Here is a 20,345-nt window from a genome sequence, read left to right on the forward strand (position 1 = left end):
GAGCAGACAAGAGGGAGGCAGCCTTGAGCACAGAGAAAAGCAGGGGCATGGGCGAACACGACTATAAATCATCATTGGATAATATATTAAATAATAATTCTCAACTTCCACAGAATAAAATTTTCACAGGAAAAAGCTTCCTCTGGAATAGTGAAAACAACAAAAATAGATGTACACAGAGAACTGCAGTGTTTCAGCCCAGATGAAAGCTTCGACTACATAAATGCTCATTTGTAACTTGTCCTTAGTCAATCCTCGAATATTAATTAATACCAGGACACAGTGGGAACTTCTTCCTAGGCGCTTATGATATTCTTCACGTGACGAAGACCCGATAATAATGCACTCTACCTAAACTGCAGCAGGAATCCATGCAAAACCTAAAGGATTCCTCTAGAACTCAGTTTTGTTAAGCACAGTGCTAGATTTACAATTACAAAGCCATAGAAATGAGCAGGAGTGTAAAGATTATACACTTTACTTTTCTCACTTCGAGACTGAAACCAAGAGAGAGAAAATTACTTGTCCAAAGTGGCATGTTACCCACAGTTAGTAGAACTTGCCTATTCTGTCTTCGAGAAAACTACATGAAGGAACCTTTTAAAATCCATTTTATTTGAAGCTTCCCATTAATCACATGTAATTTAGCCTGGGGATAAAAGAACACAAAGTCCCTTTAAAGGTAATTTCCATGTCCCCAAAGATGTAGGCATGTACTTACTTAGTCAGTCTCTCGATGGTCTGTATGTGAACGTTACTGTGGGTTTGGGAAAGAACAGCTTCATGCTGAGCACATTTCAAACAAAGACCACCAACGCGGTTAGAAATATTCGCGGCAAGAAGTGACTCTTTGTGCCTGAGTCGCTCTTTAAGATCTTCACAATTTTTCTGATATTCAGCTAATTCTTTCCTAAAAAGAAAGGGGGGAAAAGTTCCAGTAAATGGCCAGGTGAAAGTACTCTGCTTCTCAATGGATCGTCAGTGTGATAACTACTACTATGATTTATGTTATTTACCTTATGAGATGCTTTCCACACAATACCTTATTAATTCTTTTCACGACTCTGAACTGTGTGATTATCCTAATTGACACTGAATAAAATGAGACCTGAATATATTAAATAATAAGCCCAAGTTCTTGTAAAACATTGGCTCTCTTTTCACAGGATCCCATCTCCCTGACATTACATTATCTGCAGAACAAAACTAAAATTCCAATTGCGAATTCTCACTTCCCTTAATAAAGGGGAGGGGTGCATAGCACAACAACCTCGAATTGAAGGAAATACCCAATTTCAAGTGTTAACTCTTAAATTTATAAAGAGTACCTTAAAGGATCACCTAAAGGACATGGATTTTACCCATGACTAATTTATTATTGCTCATTTTTCTTCAAGAGGAAAAAACATTAAAAAGTTGTCAGACCATGAATTTCTAAAAGAGCTGCTCTAAAAAACAGCAGGCTACAGAAAGAAGTTATGTGGAACTCACCAGAGTCAAGATTTCCTAGGTAGTAGCCATTAGTTAGAAATATGCAGCTTGCTAAAAAAAAGGGCTGAGATTGTGTGTGTGTGTATGTGTGCACGCGCACACGCGTGTGTGTTTGTTTTTACTTTATGGGATAGTCCTTGAATGAGGTTTTTCTCCAAGTTTTGGTAAAAGTCATCTTGGGCAACTGAGCTTCCTTGCGTAGGCATCCCTTTTCTACTGTATAAAAAGTTGCTCAAAAGGGAGAAAGTTGCCCTTAAGATCTTGGACTACTGAATTGCAGGCAGGCACTTATCTCTGGCTCAGTCTACTCTCTGTTGTCAGTTTCTGTTATACTCGGGAGCACAGAGCTGTCCTGACTTGCTCACTGTCACAGAAGAGAAGCCAGCAATGAGTCGCCCACTAGCACACGCTACCTCAACTTCTGGGGTCTGAGGAGCTTCCAGGCAGCCTGGGGGAGGTGGGAAAGATCCACGGGCAAGCAAAAGGTTAAAAAAAGGGGTCAAATATGTGGTGACAGAAAGAAATCTAACTATAGGCTGTGAACACACAATGCAATATATGTATGCCTTACTGTTGAATTGTACACTTGAAACTTACTAGATTGCGTTAATCAATGTCACTGTAAAAAAAAAAAAAGCTGGCTTAATGATAGTTTGAAGTTGAAAAAAATCGAGCTGTTTCTGCCCTATTTCCAAGATAATATCTCTGACATAATAAATTTTCTTTTTAAGTATCACGTAGAAAACGTCTGACTTTCACAGGCTTTGTAAAAAGAACTCTGGAAGCACATTCCAAAGCCCAAGGTCTCCATGACTATTTCTGTCAGGTGCAAGTTCAAAACACTCAAGTAGCCTTGGTGTCTTGAAATGGGAAAAAGAAAAAAAAAAAAGAAATAGTTACCATAAAGCCAGAGTTTCAGAATAGTGATTTTATTTCTTTCTTTAAGAAAATGCCTCTTTCAATAGTCTTAAATTACACTAAAAGAAGAGAAAGAAGCAGAAGGATACAGAGAGCAAAGTCTAGTTCATTGTAATGCAGTGTTTTAATGTAATTAAAGCTGGCATATTTGAATTCCAAGACAAAATAAATCACATTACCATAAATATAATGAGCTAGAAATATGTTACTTTGAAAATAAAGAATCGAACCACAATATCAAAATATTACAAAGATAAAAAGTAAGAAAGCAAAATTACAGCATTTTTAAACATTAGGTTTCTTTATGAAAAAGTAAAAATCTCTATAGAAATCCTAAAATGAATAAGGATAAAGTATGAAAAGCATAAGAGCGTATTAAAATCAGTGAATAAGAACATGTGCAATGAAAGCCATGAGTTCTGGATCTTAGTATAACTCTAGTTATGTCTCTAAACAATACATGGCCTGAAGATTTTAAATTTTATTCAAATGGGACGTATTAAAATAAAATTATAAAGAGTATTTTAAAGTTTACTTGATTTGAAAATATCTCAATACTATTATTTAAAATAATCTTTAACATAAAAAAATAATTCCTGGTATCTTTTTGTATTAAAAAAAAAACATTCTAGCTCAAAAAGAAGGTTGCACTTAAATTTCTGGACAACAAATACATGACAAATCATTAACAGTTAATCTATAATATATAGGTTTTATTGAGATTTTTGAAAACATCAAAAAGTACATGAAAACTCATTATGTATACTCAAATTTATCATGTATGCAAAAATGCTCAATTATATTATTGTTGCAATTTGAAAATTAGATGTAGAAAAAAACCACTTGCATGTAATATGAAAACTAGAGTGCTTCATTTTCACTATTTTAAAAGTATAATTTTTCTAAGAGCAGCTTGTGAGTCTTATTTCTATCACACAACAGTAATATTTTAAAACTAATGAAAAAACAAAATTTATTATTTAGTTCATAGTTCTTTGAAATTAAATTTGGAAAAGGACTTCACAATTTTATCTCCCCTTATTCTTTAATAACATGAGGAAATGTCTTATATTGCAAATAAAATGTCAAGTACTTCTTATATTGATAAAAGTGGGATTTCAGTAAACATTCAAATATATTTTAAAGTTATTATGCTTTTGCTATGACTTTAAATGGATGATAATACTTTACCTCAAGGACTTCACTTGAGATTCCAGGATCTCACTCTTTTCCTCATAAGTAAGTTTTAGCCTTTCCTTCAGAAAAGAAAAAAAAAAAAAAAGTACATTTCCTCCATGTTCTGTGTTTCATAAGCAAATTTAAATTAAATTGAATATTTTTTTCTTTTTTACCCAAGAAGAAAGAATGTGTCCTCTCAGGAAACACTTTTCCTAGTCTACCCAAATTTTTCTACATTTACTGAATGAATACCTGCAAAGAACTACTGAGTCATAAAATGGCAATAACTGACAAAAACATTTTTTTTTTGAAATTACATAAGTCAGGTCCTACTTTCAAAAGTGTGATGCTGGGAAAAAGCAATTTTAACTTATAACTTCAGTGAGGGCAAGGATCAAATCCTACTAGAATCTCCTATTGTGACTGCTGTATATTTGGCATACAATAAAAATACGTACAATAAATATGTATATAACATACAACTGGATGAATGTTAAAAGAGAAGTTAAGTTATAATCATATGATAGACCAAGCCATCTACAACCCTCTGCTAGTATCCAGTTATGATAAATATTTATTAGTTATCAAAGATGAAGATGTCTCTAACTTCAAGGAACTTAGATTCTAGGAAGAAGTAGAAAGACAGATGAACATTCAATTACATATAATTTATGGTAGAGATGTACAGAGGGTAAAATGAAATCAGAGAGGCAGGAATTTGTAATTCAACCAAAGAGCAGTAGAGAAAACTTTATGGAGGAGGTGCTAAGACTTAAAGGAGAATATCTAATAGAGCAAAAGGTACAGAGTTAGAGATGTGAAATGCTAGGTGGAAAGTGGATAGAGATGGGTTAAATAGGTAAGACTGGGCCGTGGAAAGAATAAAAATATTAAGACCTTTATTTAGATAACTCATGTAGTCTCCATGCAGAAGAGGCACTGGATGAACTTTGAAAACTTTTTATCAGATTTGAATCTTAAAGTTCTCTGAAGTATGGAAAAGGGCAGACCAATAAAGAAGTCATTGCAGATAAATAGGTAAGAGTAAGCACATAAATAAGAGTAGTCAAGTGGTAAGGACGGAAAAGAATTTACTATAGAGCTATATAAAAGTAAAATTGACAGAATTTTATGATTGAATAGATATGGCAGAGAAAAAGATTAAAATGAATCCTGGATTTCTAAATTGAGCAGCCAGGTAGCCAGGTGAATGTTGGTACTAGAGATTTTTTCAGACTGTTCAAGGGAGGTAAAAATGGAATCATGAAAATATTCAACTATTCAAAAGAAGACAGAAAAAGAGGAAAAGGGGAACAAAATAATAGGGGTGGAGGGGAGAAGCCAAATAGCAATGCAGTGGATTTAAAATCAAGTGTATAAATAATCACATTTAAAAGGCGGATATTGTTAGGTTAGATGAAAAAGCAAAATTCAGCTATATGTTATCCACAAGAAACCCCCATTAAATATGAAGACACAAATATGTTAAAAGGATAAAAAAATATACCATGCTAACACTAATCAGAAGAAAGTGGGAGTCAGTCAAAATACAAAAATATATATGCTTTCTCCACCCCAGCAATGAGGACTTAGACAATGAGGGGAGGGGTAGGGAGGGAGGGGGAGGAAGAGGAAGGAAAGGAAAAGGAGAAAGAAAACTATCAAGAGAGAATGTCAGCCACAGAATGGGGAAAATATATTTACAACAGAAAACATGGCTCAGAGAAACGGAATAAATCAACAGAAACTATTTCTGAGAAACTATAGACATCAGACTTACTAGACAATAACTTTAAAAAACTATCTTAAATATGCTCGAAGAGCTAAGAGAAAACATGGACAAAGAGCTGAAAGAAACCAGGAAAGTCAATTATAAAAAGGAACTAAACAGAAATTCTGGAGCTGAAAAGTACAATGATTGAAATGAAAAATTCACCAAAGAGATTAAGAGCAGATATGAGCAGAAGAACAAAGAATCAGCGAACTTGAAGATAGGACAATTGAAATGATTGAGTCTGAGGAGCAGAAAGAAAAAAGAATAAAGAATTACCATATTATCTAACAATTCTATTTCTAGGTATATATCTGAAAAAATTAAAAGTAGGGACTCAAAGAGATACTTGTGCATCAGTGTTTACAGCAGCCTTGTTCACAAGAGCCAAAAAGTGGAAACAACCCTAAAGTCCATCAACAAATGAATGGATAAAGTGTGGTATATGCGTACAATGGAATAGTACTCATCCTCATAAAAGAATGAAGTACAGGCTACAACATGGCGAACCTCGAAAACATTATGCTAAATGAAATACGACAGACAAATATTGTTTGATTCTACTTATGTCAGGTATCTAGAACAGGCAAATTCATAGAGACAGAAAGTTGAAGAGGGTACTAGGGCTTGGGGAAAGAGGAGATTGTTTAACAGGAACAGAGATTTGTTTAACAAGAACAGAGATTTGGGATGATGAAAAAATTCTAGAAATGGACAGTGCCGATGGTTGTGCAATGTTATGAATGTAATTAATACAAATGAGTTGTACACTTAAAATGGTTAGGTAGTGAATTTTCAAAAGTTCACAGTGCTAAATTTTATGTTACGTATATTTACCACAATAAAAAAGTACCAAAAAAATACATGCATAAGAGAAAAGCATCCAAACACTCACCAGTTCTAGCTTCCATCTCTCAGCCTCACCAGCAGATGCGGCTTTGAGAATATCTGCATTGCCATGGGAAAAGCAGCTCATGGCAGCTTCCTCCCCTCTGGAAACTTCACCTGTTGTAATCCAAGAATTCTGTCTGTTTCCCTAAAATAAAACATGCCAGTAATTGCAATCGACATTTAACCTTAAATCAACATGCATGCTTTACAAATGGAATACTGATTCTTATCTGCAATGAAAGAATGAAAAAAGCAGATGCTTCTAAACTACAAATTAAGAATCGTTTTACGTTTTCCGGCTGCTAGGGTCATATTCCACAACAAGTCAAATTCCTACAGGTTCAGGCACTAATGTAAACGAGCAAAGAGGGCTAGATGCCAGTGTATTCAACAAATGAACTTATCTCTTACTTCTCTAATATATATACTCTTGAAAGACAGCCCTTTGTGTTTGTCTCACAATAATAATAAGAGTTAATATACACGGTGTTTGCTGTGTGTCAGACACTGTTTATGTGCTTTCAGTGTATTAATTCATTTAAGCGTTAGAACAACCCTGTAAATTTCATTGTGATCTCCATTTCGCGGATGAGGAAACAGTCACACAGAGTAACTTGCTATGAGTCACAGAGGTGGGAAGTGGCTGATAAGTGGCATAGCTAGTATCTGAAGCCTGGCGATGTGGCTCCACATACCTGAAATCACTATGCTCTTCTGCCTTTCCAGAAAAATGTTCACCTTCAATGAGAAAAACAGTCCACGGTGACAGACTGAACTGACATGTTGCCTGCATGTCAGGGGTTCACCAAGGAGTAGTGTGGACCATGACGAACTGTCCAAAAGAAGCAACTACTACTCATTTCCAGTCGGGGGCTGTCAATACGAATGCGAACTCATATTACCAAAAACCCTTTGATTTTTTTTAAACGGATAAGCCAGACTTCTGGCTCATCCTTTGAAACATCATTGAATATTGATTTAAAGCTCGTCAAACAAACAAAACAGGCCTACAGATGGAATTTGCTGTAATCACTGTCCGCTGGCCACCTCTGGCACCCTTTCGACATTTGATGAAATAATCAACCCAAAGACCTGGGTAATTTATGTGGGCAACAAAAACGAAAATATTTATGTTCATTTAATTCAATAAATAATTATTGAACTGCTAAGGGCCAAAGATTACGGGTAGTACTCAAAGAGAGGACAGAGCCCCAAACACAGAACTATATACTTCAACGTCATGCTAGAATGTGGTAAACCACATTCATCCAAAGTAGAGTTCTAAGATTCTATTCCATATTCTTCTGGAACCTCAGTTTAATGCAAACATTTTTGTATAACACCTACTATGTCTGGGCACTGTGCTAAGAGCTTGGAGGGTAAAAATGAGCAAGACCTATCATACCCTCAACGAGTTTAATGAGGGAGACAAACACCTAAGCAGATAATTTCAATTTAATAGAGGTGCGTATGGGGGACAATGCCATAACAGAGGAGGGACAGTGAGAGAAACAGGAGATTCAAGGAAGGTTTTCTGGGGACGCTCAGACACTGGTGTGATATCTTAAAGAATAAATAAGAGCAAGCTAGATGGGATGGGCATGCCAGAAAGAGAGGACATCATGAAAAAGTCCCAGAGGTGTGAAATAGGCTGGTGCCTGCAGGGGACTCAGGAAATTCAGCATTACTAGAGGTTGAAGCACAAGAAATGAGTGTCGGAAGGTGTAGCCAGAGAGTCAAGGGAGGGTCTGGAAAGTATGGCCTAACAAGCTTGAACTTGACTCTGTTGGTAGGGACAAATCTCCCAAGATCATTCAAAACTGCCTTAGAGAGAGCAGTGAAGGAGGGGGAACTGTTTTCCTATGGAGAAACTGGAGAAAGCGTGTAGACCTCAGATTGCTGACTTATGATATAAAATACTGTCATTCTTTGAAAGGAAGGGCTGGTCTAATTGACACTTTGTTCTTTCACGGATAGCTTTTAAAAGTTGAATGGTAGTTCACTAAGATTGTAAAAATCTAATTACATTTACATCCCTGAAGATTACTGAAAACTTTTCATTTCTTAATTGGGGAGAATGCTTAAGTGGAGGGGACGAGAATAGACATGGAAAAACATGGCTCAGAAATTTGCTACTTTTTTAAAAAAATCTCCTAGATCTTTGAGTGAGTATACACACCAAAATTTCTAATAAATAGCATATTCTAATACAATTTTTGAACTCTCGAAAAAAGCCCTTCTTGAAGAGAAAATCTGTAAGAAAAAGTGATGAAAAATGAGAGAAATGAAATCATCTTTAAATGTTTTAGTTTTTAAAAAATAATCTGCTTGCTTCTTCAAGTGCTAGGTCTTAAAGCTAAAAGTTACATAGGCTACCACCCAAGTCCACGGTTAAAACTCAGAAACAATGAAGAGACGGCTCTTCCCTTCTGAGGGGAATCTTTTATCCCAGGGCAAAGAAAGATGGTTTGGTTCAATATTGACAAGCTATTCCTAATTTATGCAGAAAGGCAGTAATATTTGAGGCTCAGCGGATGAATTTAGGGTCAGACAGTCCCATGTTTGCCATTTCCTACCTTTGTGACATCAGATCAGTTGCTTTGGTTACTTAACCACTCTAAATCTTAATTTACTCATCTGAAAATAGATATAATAACAGTGCCTTGTGCAGCTACTATAAAATTGAAACAATATAATGTAAATAAAGTGCTTGATACAGTGCCTGGAACATCATAACCATGAGGTCATCCACAAAAGCTCATTATTACTATATAACTATTTAAGTTATTTTTTTAAGGTCTTAAGAAACACTGTAAATCTATATGCAAACCGCAAACAGCTTTAGCAAGATCTACCATCAATATGGCAACAGATTCATTAAAAAGAGTTCAGAAAAAAACGGATACTATCTTTTGATCTGTTCCTATTTAAGTTATTCTATAAGTTTCATTTACGTTAAAACTCTCAATCCAGCACCATGCATAGGTTCCTGAAATGCCTCTATTCACCTATACAAGTAAAAAAACGGGGGTGACAATTTTGTAACAAAATAACTAAGAAGACTAACATTAAAATAGATATCAAGGCCATCAGACACATGTGTAACAATAGTTCAATATTTGCATTGTATTTTAGCTCCTGGGATCGTTTAAAAAAACACAAAAGCTCCCTGTGATTTTGTTCTTTCTATAGCTATGGCTGTGGTTTTCTTCAGCGAGTGTCCTTTGTTCTTAAGGCGAAGCTCATGTGCTTCTTCCCTCACTTCCTTCCCCTTTAGCATTACTCACTTCTCTTGGCCTCTGATTCATTTGTCTGCCTAATTTCCTTTCTCACTTTACTTCCCCTTCTTCTACTTCTTTGCCATTGTATAAATATTGAAGACTATGAATAATTGAGTCACTGCTAAGTGACTACATATTTGAAGAAAAGCAGAAGAAAATAAGTATTTGAAAAATGAGCTACTTCTAAGATGGCTGTAGCATCTTCAAATTGACATTAAAATAATAGACAACTAAGATGGAATTTTTAACTAATATTAATAATATATTCAGAAAAAGTCATATAGCAAAGGAAAAATAGCTAATCACAAACTGTAATTTAATTAGTTTAAATTAAATTAAGTAGCTGATCATGAACTGTAATTCTGAAATGTAACTGAAGAAAAATCAGTTGAAATACTAATCAGCCCACTTCATTATTCAAAGTTAATACAATTGGCTACTTCTAAATAGCAAATTCTAACACGTAGAACTCAGGGATTACAAATGAAACATCAGGCCAGGTAAATAAAAAAAAATTTCAAAAACAAAAATGAGAGGACACCTAGGTAAAAGATTAAGGCACATATTTTTTTCTTAATAGAACGGATTTACTAATAATAACTCCATCTGGCCACCAAAATCCCTTGCAAAGTAAAGCTGAAACAGGCAAGTATTGAAACTTCCTCATTGAAAGTTGAATTTGTCTCAAAAAGCAGAGCGAGCTGTGATTAACTGCACCCTATCCCAAGAGGGAAAAACATTTTCAAAGCAAAAGTATCTCTGACAGATAATTAGGACATACTAAGTTTAAACACTAAATATCATCACAAGAATTATAAAGATCATTTAATCTGCTGTTGTTCAAAATGTGGTCCCTGAAATTAGAACCACTTAGGCAACTTGTTAAAATTTCATATTTTTAACTCAAGGACTCAACCAACGGAATCAGACCTGGAATCTGCACTGTCAACAAGTATCCCAAGTGATTGCTATTCACATTAAATATTAAAACTGCTAATATAGGGGAGTCTTTTCAAACTGCCAGTAAACAGACAGAGGGCCCATAAGGTTAACCCATGTTTGAAAGCATCCAGCTTAGTAGGGACAATGTGAAAACGAACATTTTGATTCTTGGACCTTCAGACCGTGTTCTTTCTGCTACACCATGCTGCTAATTAGACTTAATTGGAATTCAGAGCATAAGGAAAATTTAGAGAAATACAACAGACATCTAAGCTACAGTCCTGAACAGTTTCTGGATTTAACTATGTAACACACTTCCTGCTTTCATATCTGCTCTTTCTATAGTTAAAAAACATAAATGGTATGCTTGAGAGGAAACCGAAGTAGATAACAAACATCATTACATCATTTCATGTCAGGATCATTCCATTACAGTGAATTTTAATTTTTGAGGCCCCAAAGAATACCACCAGAGTTCTTTTGCCAAATTGCAAGGAGAGAACAAAGCAGTTCAGAAGGCTGGGGGTGGTGGGGGGTCACGGGGGGCAGAAGGAAAGAGCAGGAGGGAACATGCACACCAAAATACCATTAGGATTTTTTAAAAAATGCTCACAGATGCATCCAGAAGTGTTTGTTCCCTCATTGTTTCCTCTTGTCTTTGAGATTTCAACTCTTGTAGAAGCCGTTCATTGTCAAGCACAACTACTTGTATCCTATTTTTCATTCCAGAGAGTTCTTCCTATAAAAAGCAGAAACAGATACCAAAAAGTGCTTTTATTTGTTGATTACTAAACAATCCAACATGATATAAAGCATGGAAGACTTATGCTCTATATCCATTCCCTGAAGTACTGTAATTACATATTTAGACAAAGCAACGAAAACATTAGTTAACAAACCAAGAGAAGGCTGGAGGTGTGTGGTAGAGAGACTGTTAGTAGCCTCTTCACAGAAATGTGTGGTCTCTGACAAATTTTTTTCTCCAAGAGATTAAGGCTCATAGAAAGGCTTTAATTAAAGGGTTTGTCTAAAAGACTTTTAAGAATGAGGTAGACTGCTGAAAACTAAGGTAAGATATATTATTACTCATGCTCAAACACTAATAACTTGTTGAAAATTGACATAAGACTAGTAGATAAGAGAAGACTCCGAGATAAAAGGCTTGGAAAGCTACAGTGATTATCTATGAACTGGTAGCCAGATGGAGGGAAGTTATTAGAGAAATAGTTTAGTGGAGAATTCTGAGTGTTTTATTGGCCTAGCAGGGCATAAAGAATTATAGGTAAGTAACAATTAGAATAGTGATTGAGTAGCATCTCATTTTCTGAAAAACCACCAAAAATATCAATATATTGATGGTACAATACTTAATCTTTTTTACTAGTGTAACCAGAAACTATTATGTGATATAGGCAAAAACCATTCAATTATTTTATTCAGAAAAAAAAAAAAAGCTGTAATTGAAAGCTGTGATTTAAAAAATATTGCAGACTTCCAATTTTTGGTCTGGCATGTAATGAGCTTATAAAATACCACTCCCATCTCCCAAGAAGAAAAAGCCTGAACGAACTGAAATATCAATCACTCTTTTTAACTCCATCAGAGAATTTAAGTCACAGAAAAAACTGTTATCGCCCAAATTGGAGAGACAGACAGATGCTCCTAAAAATCACAGCCTACGAGAGCAGAAACACTCGAGCAGAAACTCCAGGGGAACAGGTGCCGGAGTAGGAAGATGTAACGTGTAACTGATGAAATCTCAGTGAAGACACATCTCAGGGTTAAAAACTACAGAGGGATCCAGTGTTAGGGGGCTCCTACACTTTTGTAAGTTTTATCTCTAGGACACCAGGTTCTTACAGCCAAAACTATAGAAAAATCCGCTCATGCTTCCACCAGTAGGAGAGGAAAAGCAGCCATTTTGAAATATGCCCAAAGCACCCTGTTCTTAAAAAGGCCTGCCTCAGGAGAAGCAGTTTTACCCTTTCACCAAAGTCTAAAAACTGTTTTTTTTCAGACCCTAACTGACCAGGGGGAAGGGAGATATCCAACTCTAGTTCCCTCTAGCTTTCTCGCCTTAAAGGAAGGGGAAGACTGAGAAACATTTGTGAAGGTCATGGTCAAGGGCACAGACTGACCTAAAAGGCTGAGACCTAATCAGAGGACTCGCGTATGCTTCCCTACTCACATAACTCACCACCACATCAAAAGGGCTCCTACACAACAACGGGGGAATGAGCTAAAATAACTGTACGACTCACAGCGTATTAAGAAGAATTCCTGAGAGAATCCCAAAGACTACAGGGGAGACAACGACCAGGACACTAGAGGAAATTTTAGCCTCTGACACCTACGGCAATAGCAAACAGTAGAAACTGCCTAACTCCTAGCTAGGTAAACATAAAACCTCATACTAAATGCCTATTTCCCTCGGTTCCTTTTACCCAGTACATCATGTCCATCATTCAACAAAAAATTAGAAGGTGTACTAAAGTCTCAAAACAATTTAAAGAGACTTGAACCAGACTTGGATATGGCAGAGATGTTGGAATTATCAGATTGGGAGGTCAAAATAACTATGATTACTATGCAAAAGAGTCTAGTGGAAAAAGTGGACTACATGCAAGAACAGATGGGCCACTGAAACAGAGAAATGAAACCTCTAAGAGAGAATCAAAAGAAAACGCTAGAAATAAAATACACTGTCATAGACATGACCAATGCCTTGAAGGTCTCATTAATAGACTAGACACATCCAAGGAAATAATTAATGAACTAGAAGAACTGTCAACAAAAACTTCCCAAACTGAAATGCAAAAAGAAATAAAGAATGAAAAAATAACAGAATACCCAAGAATTGTGGGACAATTACAAAAGATTTAATATATGTGCAAAGGGAATTCTAGATGAAGGAGAAAGATAAAGGAGAAGAAGAAATATTTGAAGTGATAATGACTGAGAGATTTCCAAAATAAATGATAGGCCCCAAACCACACATCCAGGAAGCTCAGAAAACACCAAGCAGGATAATACCATAAAGTCTACACCTAAGCCATTTAAATGGCAGAAATTCAGACAAAGAGAAAATCTTGAAAGCACCTGGGGGGTGTGGAATCTTACCTATAGAGAAGCAAGAATAAGAATTACATCGGACTAATCTTCAGAAACCATGTAAGCAAAAAGAGAATAAAATGAAATATTTACAGTATTAAAAGAAAAAAAATCCACAAACCTACAATTCTGTACTTGGTGAAATTAACCTTCAAAACTGAGGGAAAAATATTTTCTCAGATAATCAAAAATTGAGGGAATTTGTCACCAGTAGACCTGTCTTACAAGAAGTATTAAAAGAAGTTCTTCAGAAAGGAGGAAAATGATATAGGTTATAAACTCATATCTACAAAAAGAAAAAAAAAGCATTAGAGAAGAAATATATGGAGATAAAATCTTTAATTTTTCTTAATCTTAATTAAGCTATATATAGATCATGTATATGTACAATTTGCTCAACATCATAATAGCAACAGTGAAAGCAATGATTATATCTTATGAATAATTGAAATGAATAACAGCAATGTTATAAACAATAGGAGAGAAGAATTGAGAATACTCTGCTCTACCTCTGAAGTGGTAAAGAGTTATCTGAAAGTAAAATTAGATTAGTGGCAAGTGTAATTGCAAACTCAAGGACAACCACTTAAAAAAGTAAAAATAGAAGTTCAACTGACATGCTAAGAGAGGAGGAAAAATATAATCTTATCCAAATACAAAAAAAGCAATCACTTAAAACCAGACAAAGCAGAAAGAGTGGAAAACAAACAAACAAAAAGAACAAAGGCAATGAATGGACAACAATAACATATATGGTTCATATTATAGATATACAACTGTATCAATAATCACTTTAAACTTCTATGGTCTGAACATACCAATGAAAAGACAGAGTGAATAAAAGACAAGATTCAGGACGTGGTTCCATAGTGTAGTGGTTAGTACGTCTGCTTTACACGCAGAAGGTCCTGGGTTCGTGCCCCAGTGGAGCCATGGTCTATGGTCTATGGCCATGCCACCCTGAACAAGCCTGATGTCTGATCTCGGAAGCTAAGCAGGGTCGGGCCTGGTTAGTACTTGGATGGGAGACCACCAAGGAAGACCAGGTGCTGTAGGCATAAGAAAAAAAAAAAAAAAAAAAAAAAAAAAGATTCAAGTATATGCTATCTACAAGAAATCCACATTAAATATAAAGACACAGATAGGTTAAAAGTAAAGGGATAGAGAAAGACATACCATGCCAACATAAATCAAAAGAAAGCTAGAGTAGCTATACTAATTTCAGACAGAGCAGACTTCATGGCAAAAAAAAAAATATCAGAGATAAAAAGGGGCATTACATAATGGCAAAGAGGTCCATTCTCCAAGAGAACATAATAATCCTTAATATGTATGTACCTAACAATAGAGCATCAAATACATGAGGAAAAACTAATAGACCTGTAAAGAGGAACAAATGAATCCACTATTTCAAGTGGAGATTTTAACACCCCTCTATGAGTAATTGACAGATCTAGCCAATCTGCCAAATTGGCAAAATATCAGTAAGGACATAGTTGAACTGAACAACAAACCATTAATCAACAGGATATAATTGACATTTATAGAAGACTTCATCCCACAACAACAGAATATACATTCTCCTCAAGCTAACACAGAATAGTCACCAAAACATACTAACATTCTGGTTCTAAAAACACATCTTAAATTAAAAAGAATAGAAATAAAAAGTATGTTCTCAGACCACAATACAATTAAATTAGAAATCAGTAACAGGAAGAGAGCTAGAATACTCCCAATTTACTTGGTGATTAAATAACATTCTCTTAAATAACTTATGGGTTGGTCAAGGATAAAGTCTCAAGTGAAATTTTTAAACATTTTGTACAAAATAAAAGTAAAAATATAACATCAAAATTTGTAAGATGCAGCAAAATCAATGAAAAACATTAGAAAAGAAGAAAAATTCCAGATCAATAATCTAAGCTTCTGGTTTAGGAAACTAAAAAAAAAAAAAAAAAAAAAAGGCAAATTAAATCTGAAGTAGAAGAAGATGACATAATAAAAATTAGAGTAGAAATCAATAGAGAATAGCAACAAAAGCTAGTTCTACCCATGCTAAATAAAAAAAAGAGAGAAGACACAAATTACTAATATCAGAAATGAAAGAGGGGTTATCACTACAGATCCCATGGATATTAAATGGATAAGAAAGAATATTATGAACAACTCTATGCCCTCAAATTTGATGACCTAGATAATATGGACCAGTTTCTTGAAAGGTACAATCTACTAAAATTTACAGGAGGAGAAATAGATAATCTGAATAGGCCTACATTTTATTCAAGAAATTGAATCAATAATTAATAATCTTTCAAAACAGAAAGCACCAGGCCTACTATTGGTTCACTGGTGAACTCTACCAAACATTTAAGGAACAAATTTTACCAATTCTCTACAATATTTTCCATAAAATACCAGAGGAAATACATCCTAACTCATTTCAGCCAGTATTACCCTAATATCCAAAGCAAATGAAGACATTACAGGAATGGAAAACTATAGACCAGTATATCTCATTAAAAAATCTTCATCAAAATATAAGCAACTTGAATCCAACAATGTATAAAAGGAATTATACAACAGGACCAAGTGGAATTTATTCTATGTATATAAGGCTGGTTCAACATCTGAAAATCAACTAATGTAATCCATTACATCAGCAAGATAGAGAAGAAAATCTTATGATCATATCAATAATGCAGAAAAAGCAAGTGACAAAATCTAGTAGCATGCAAGATAAAAACTCTCAGCAAACTAGGAAGAGAGGGAAACATCCTCAATATAGCTAACATCATTTTGATATTAATGATGAGACAATACATGGTTTCCCACTAAGACCAAGAACAGGGCAAGAATGTTCCCTCTGATCACTGTTATTCAATATCATTCTAGGAGTACTAGCTAATGCAACAAAACAAAAGGAAATAAATGCTATCCATAGTGGGAAGGAAATAATGATAATAATAATAACGATAATAATAAATCTGTCTTTGTTCACAGATGACATGAATGTCTAGGAAGAGAATCCCAAAGAATCAAAAAAAAAAAAACAAAAAAACTGCTAGAACTAATAAGTGATTATAGCAATGCTGCCGATTACAAGGTTAAATAATACACAAAAGTCATATATTAGCAACAAATAATTAGAATTTGGAATTAAAAACATAATACCATTTACATTAACACCAAAAACTGAAATACTTTGGTATAAACCTCAGAGAATATGTATAAGATCTACATGATGAAAACTATAAAACTCTGATAAAGAAATCAAGGTATATCTAAATAAATGGAGAGATATTCCATGTATATGGATAGGACAACACAATATTGTCAAGTTATCAGTTCTTTCCAACTTTAACTCTAGATTCAACACAATCCCAAGCAAAATCCCAGCATGTTATTTTGCGGATATTGACAAACTGATTTTAAAGTTCATAAAGAGAGGTGAAAGACCTAAAAGAGCCAACACAATATTGAAGAAGAATGAAGTTAGAGGATTGATACTATCTGACGTCAAGACTTACTATAAAATATAAAACTCCAAGACAGCATGGTATTTGCAAAAGATCAGACAGATCAAGGGAAAAGGACAGGCAGCTCAGAAACAGACTGACAGACACAGTCAACTGTTTTTTGACAAAGCAGTAAAGGCAATTCAATGGAGACAGTCTTTCAATAATGCTGCTGGAACAACTGGATGTCCACACGCAAGGAAAATGAATCTAGACACAGTTATATCTTACACAAAAACTAATTCAAAATGGGGCATCAAACTAAATGTAAAACACAAAATCATAAAACACTTAGAAGAAGAATAGAGAAAATATTGGTGACCTTGGGTTTGGTGATAATTTTTAGATATAACACCAAAAGTACAATCGATAAAAGAAAAAACTTGATAAGTTAGACTTTATTAAAATAAAAATCTTCTGCTCTGTGAAAGACATTGTTAAGAGAATCAAAAGACAAACCACATACTGGGAGAAAAAACTGCAAAGACATATCTGATAAATGAGTGGTATCTAACATAAAAAGGAACTCTTAAAACTCAACAATAAGAAAATGAACAAACTGATTGAAAAATGAGCAAAAGACCAGAGCTGCTACCTCATAAAGAAGGTATATAAATGGAAAATAGGCATATGAAAACAGTTTAAATGTCACCAGGGAATTGAAATTCAAACAATGAGATACCACTACACACCTCTGACACTCTAAAGTCCAAAACACTGACACCACCAAATGGGGCAAGGATATGATACAAAAAGATATCAGTAACTACTATAAAATATCACATGATCTGATGCATTGATATAGAAAAACAAAAGGAAGAAAAACTGTAACATTAATATATTTTGGGAAGTCAGAGGTTTCCAATGATCGAGTGATATATAACTGTCCAGCACTACCAACCGTAAGTGACACATCTGGTATCTTGATCATTACTATCAATGTCCCCATGAGCCATTCTTAGCATTCAAAGTCAAAGTAAGAATCTTTATACTGACAACGGAGCAGGTTTAGTCTAGCAGCTTAGAATCTCTGCTTGCTGCACGCCAGCTTCGATAGGTCAGCAGTCGTGGGAGAATGATCAGTGTTACTATTCTAAAGCCTTTCCCATCAGCTAAGCTAAAGTAAATGGGTGGAAAGGAAAAATTCTAAAACATGAGATTATATTATCAAAATATTAGACATAGTTTAGTTATGAACTACTGGGAAATCAAGCAATCAGAAATGGCATGTTCAAGGGTATATTATTCCCAAGCCTGATACATATCAGCCTTTCCAAGCATGGCAACTGTCATTGTATGGCTATCAACATGAAGGCTTATAATGGCTAAATTTCATACAAGGTATCATTAATATAAGCTTTCATTGTGTTAGGTTTAAGTTTTTAATGAGAAACTTACCTTGCAGAACTTGACTTCTGCCTCTAAATGATGAATGTACTGAGACTGGTCATTGATAATAGGGACAAGATTATGTACAGTAGGCATATTGGTTTCCTCATATTCTGATGACCCCTAAGGGGAAAAACAATGACAAATGAAGCATGTTTGGATTAAGCAAAGAATCAATTAATATCATCTCCATCCCCAATTTAGCATTGATGTCATACAAACGTAGACTAGATCACAATGTGGCTAATAGCATTTATTTCACTATCCTATAAATTCCACAAATAGGTAAAATTCGGGAACATGAACATCATTTTTTAAAGATGGAAAGTGAAAGTGGTTATGAAAAACACATGGCAAATGGAAAGATGCTGGGGTAGTATAACTGGCTTGAGAGGAACTGCCTATTTGAGCCCTCTGAAAGTGTGACATCTCATTCAGTTATGCTGAGGCAAAGGGACATCTCTCTTCAATAAAGCGCCATGGAAGAGGAGTGCCGGCTAAAGCTGCAGAACTGCTGGCGGATGAACGGATGTTTTAGACAAGTGTTTGATGCCAAGTGTGTGTCAATGAGTAAAATCCATCTTCAAAGGGTTTGAGTAGGAAAAACCCGCTCTTTCCCTCCTGCGTATCTCCTTTACTTTCACAGAGTACACTTCGCTTCTGACACTTCTGGTCACCGAATATGTGTGTGGGGGGCAGGGGGGAAGAAGGGGTGTCTCTGTCATGCCAGCTGCGTGTCTCTGCACTTGACTCGAAGTTTACATTATCTATCTACAGACAGCACCAGATCTCACAGGTTAAGGGCTCAGCCCACGAAACAGTCCCACCCCACTTCAGATGCCAATCACAAGTCCGGGTTGTCACCTGTGCTTCTGACTGATCGGCTATAAATCTGAGGTTCCCATGACCGCCTCGGGTTTGATAAATTTGCTAGAGCGGCTGACAGAACTCAGGGAAATATTTAAGTTTACAGTTTATAAGAGGACACAATGAGGATATGGATGAACGGCCAGATGAAGAGAAGCACAGGGAGGGGTCTGGAGGGTCTTGAGTGCAGAAGCTTCTGCCGCTGTATGGTTGGAGTGTGTCACCCTCTTGGTCCCTAGGGGTGTTCACCCACCTGGAAACTCTTCAAACCCTGTACTAGAGGGACTCTAGAGAGGCTTCCTCACGTGAGTGTGATAAACTCCATTTCCAGCCCCTCTTTCCTCTCTTAAAATTCCAAGCTTCTAATCACGGCTTGGTATTTCTGGTGACCAGCTCCCACACAGAAGCCATTCAGGAGCCCACCTAGAGTCACCTCATTTGAACAAAAGATGCTTCTAGTGCTCTTATCAGTTAGGAATTTACAAGGGTTTTAGGAGCTCTGAGCCAGAAATCGAGGGCAGGGACCAATGTGTATGTTTTCTATCATCTCACAGGGGTCCGTTAGCAAAGAGGATGCACACGAAACTGAGAAGTGCCCTGCCTGCCCTGAGGGGTCCAATGAAGAAACTTCAGAAAAAGTGTTAATTCAGGTCACGTCTGCAGCATTTCTGGAACTGACTTTTAATGTATATCTTAACCTTACCCTAACAGGATTGTAAAATTTGTAAAATCATATGTCATACCATGATATTAAAAAAAAGAGAAACTCAGGAAAAGGGAAAATGAGGCTCAAGCGGTTAAGCGAACCCAGAGGAAAGCTTGAGATGAGACACACAATCATTTTGTTTCTCAATCCAGCAGAAATTGCAAAAACAAAAAGCGGCTATCGCGGCTGAATAATTAAGTAGATGTTTGCTTTTTGGCACATTTAAGAAATGTAAAAATCGAAGTAACTTAATTAAATGAATTATCTCTGGTGAATAGAAA

The 20,345-nt window shown here is 35.5% G+C and overlaps 1 protein-coding gene and 1 pseudogene across 1 annotated transcript in view; one reads left to right on the forward strand and one right to left on the reverse strand.

Annotated features, from left to right (window-relative positions):
* SDCCAG8 (serologically defined colon cancer antigen 8) overlaps positions 1-20,345 on the reverse strand; it is a 206,094-nt gene that overhangs the window by 172,330 nt on the left and 13,419 nt on the right. Inside the window, exons 4-8 of the mRNA XM_011370073.2 lie at positions 18,501-18,614; positions 11,087-11,212; positions 6,255-6,395; positions 3,601-3,665; positions 722-910 (exon numbers count right to left, since the gene is read on the reverse strand). Of these exons, the coding sequence (XP_011368375.1) occupies positions 722-910; positions 3,601-3,665; positions 6,255-6,395; positions 11,087-11,212; positions 18,501-18,614 (635 nt within the window). The remainder of the gene's footprint in view (positions 1-721; positions 911-3,600; positions 3,666-6,254; positions 6,396-11,086; positions 11,213-18,500; positions 18,615-20,345) is intronic.
* LOC111745634 lies at positions 14,527-14,642 on the forward strand (annotated as a pseudogene).

This window comes from Pteropus vampyrus, unplaced genomic scaffold (genome assembly GCF_000151845.1).
Source record: "Pteropus vampyrus isolate Shadow unplaced genomic scaffold, Pvam_2.0 Scaffold159, whole genome shotgun sequence".
Classification (NCBI taxonomy): Eukaryota; Metazoa; Chordata; class Mammalia; order Chiroptera; family Pteropodidae; genus Pteropus; species Pteropus vampyrus.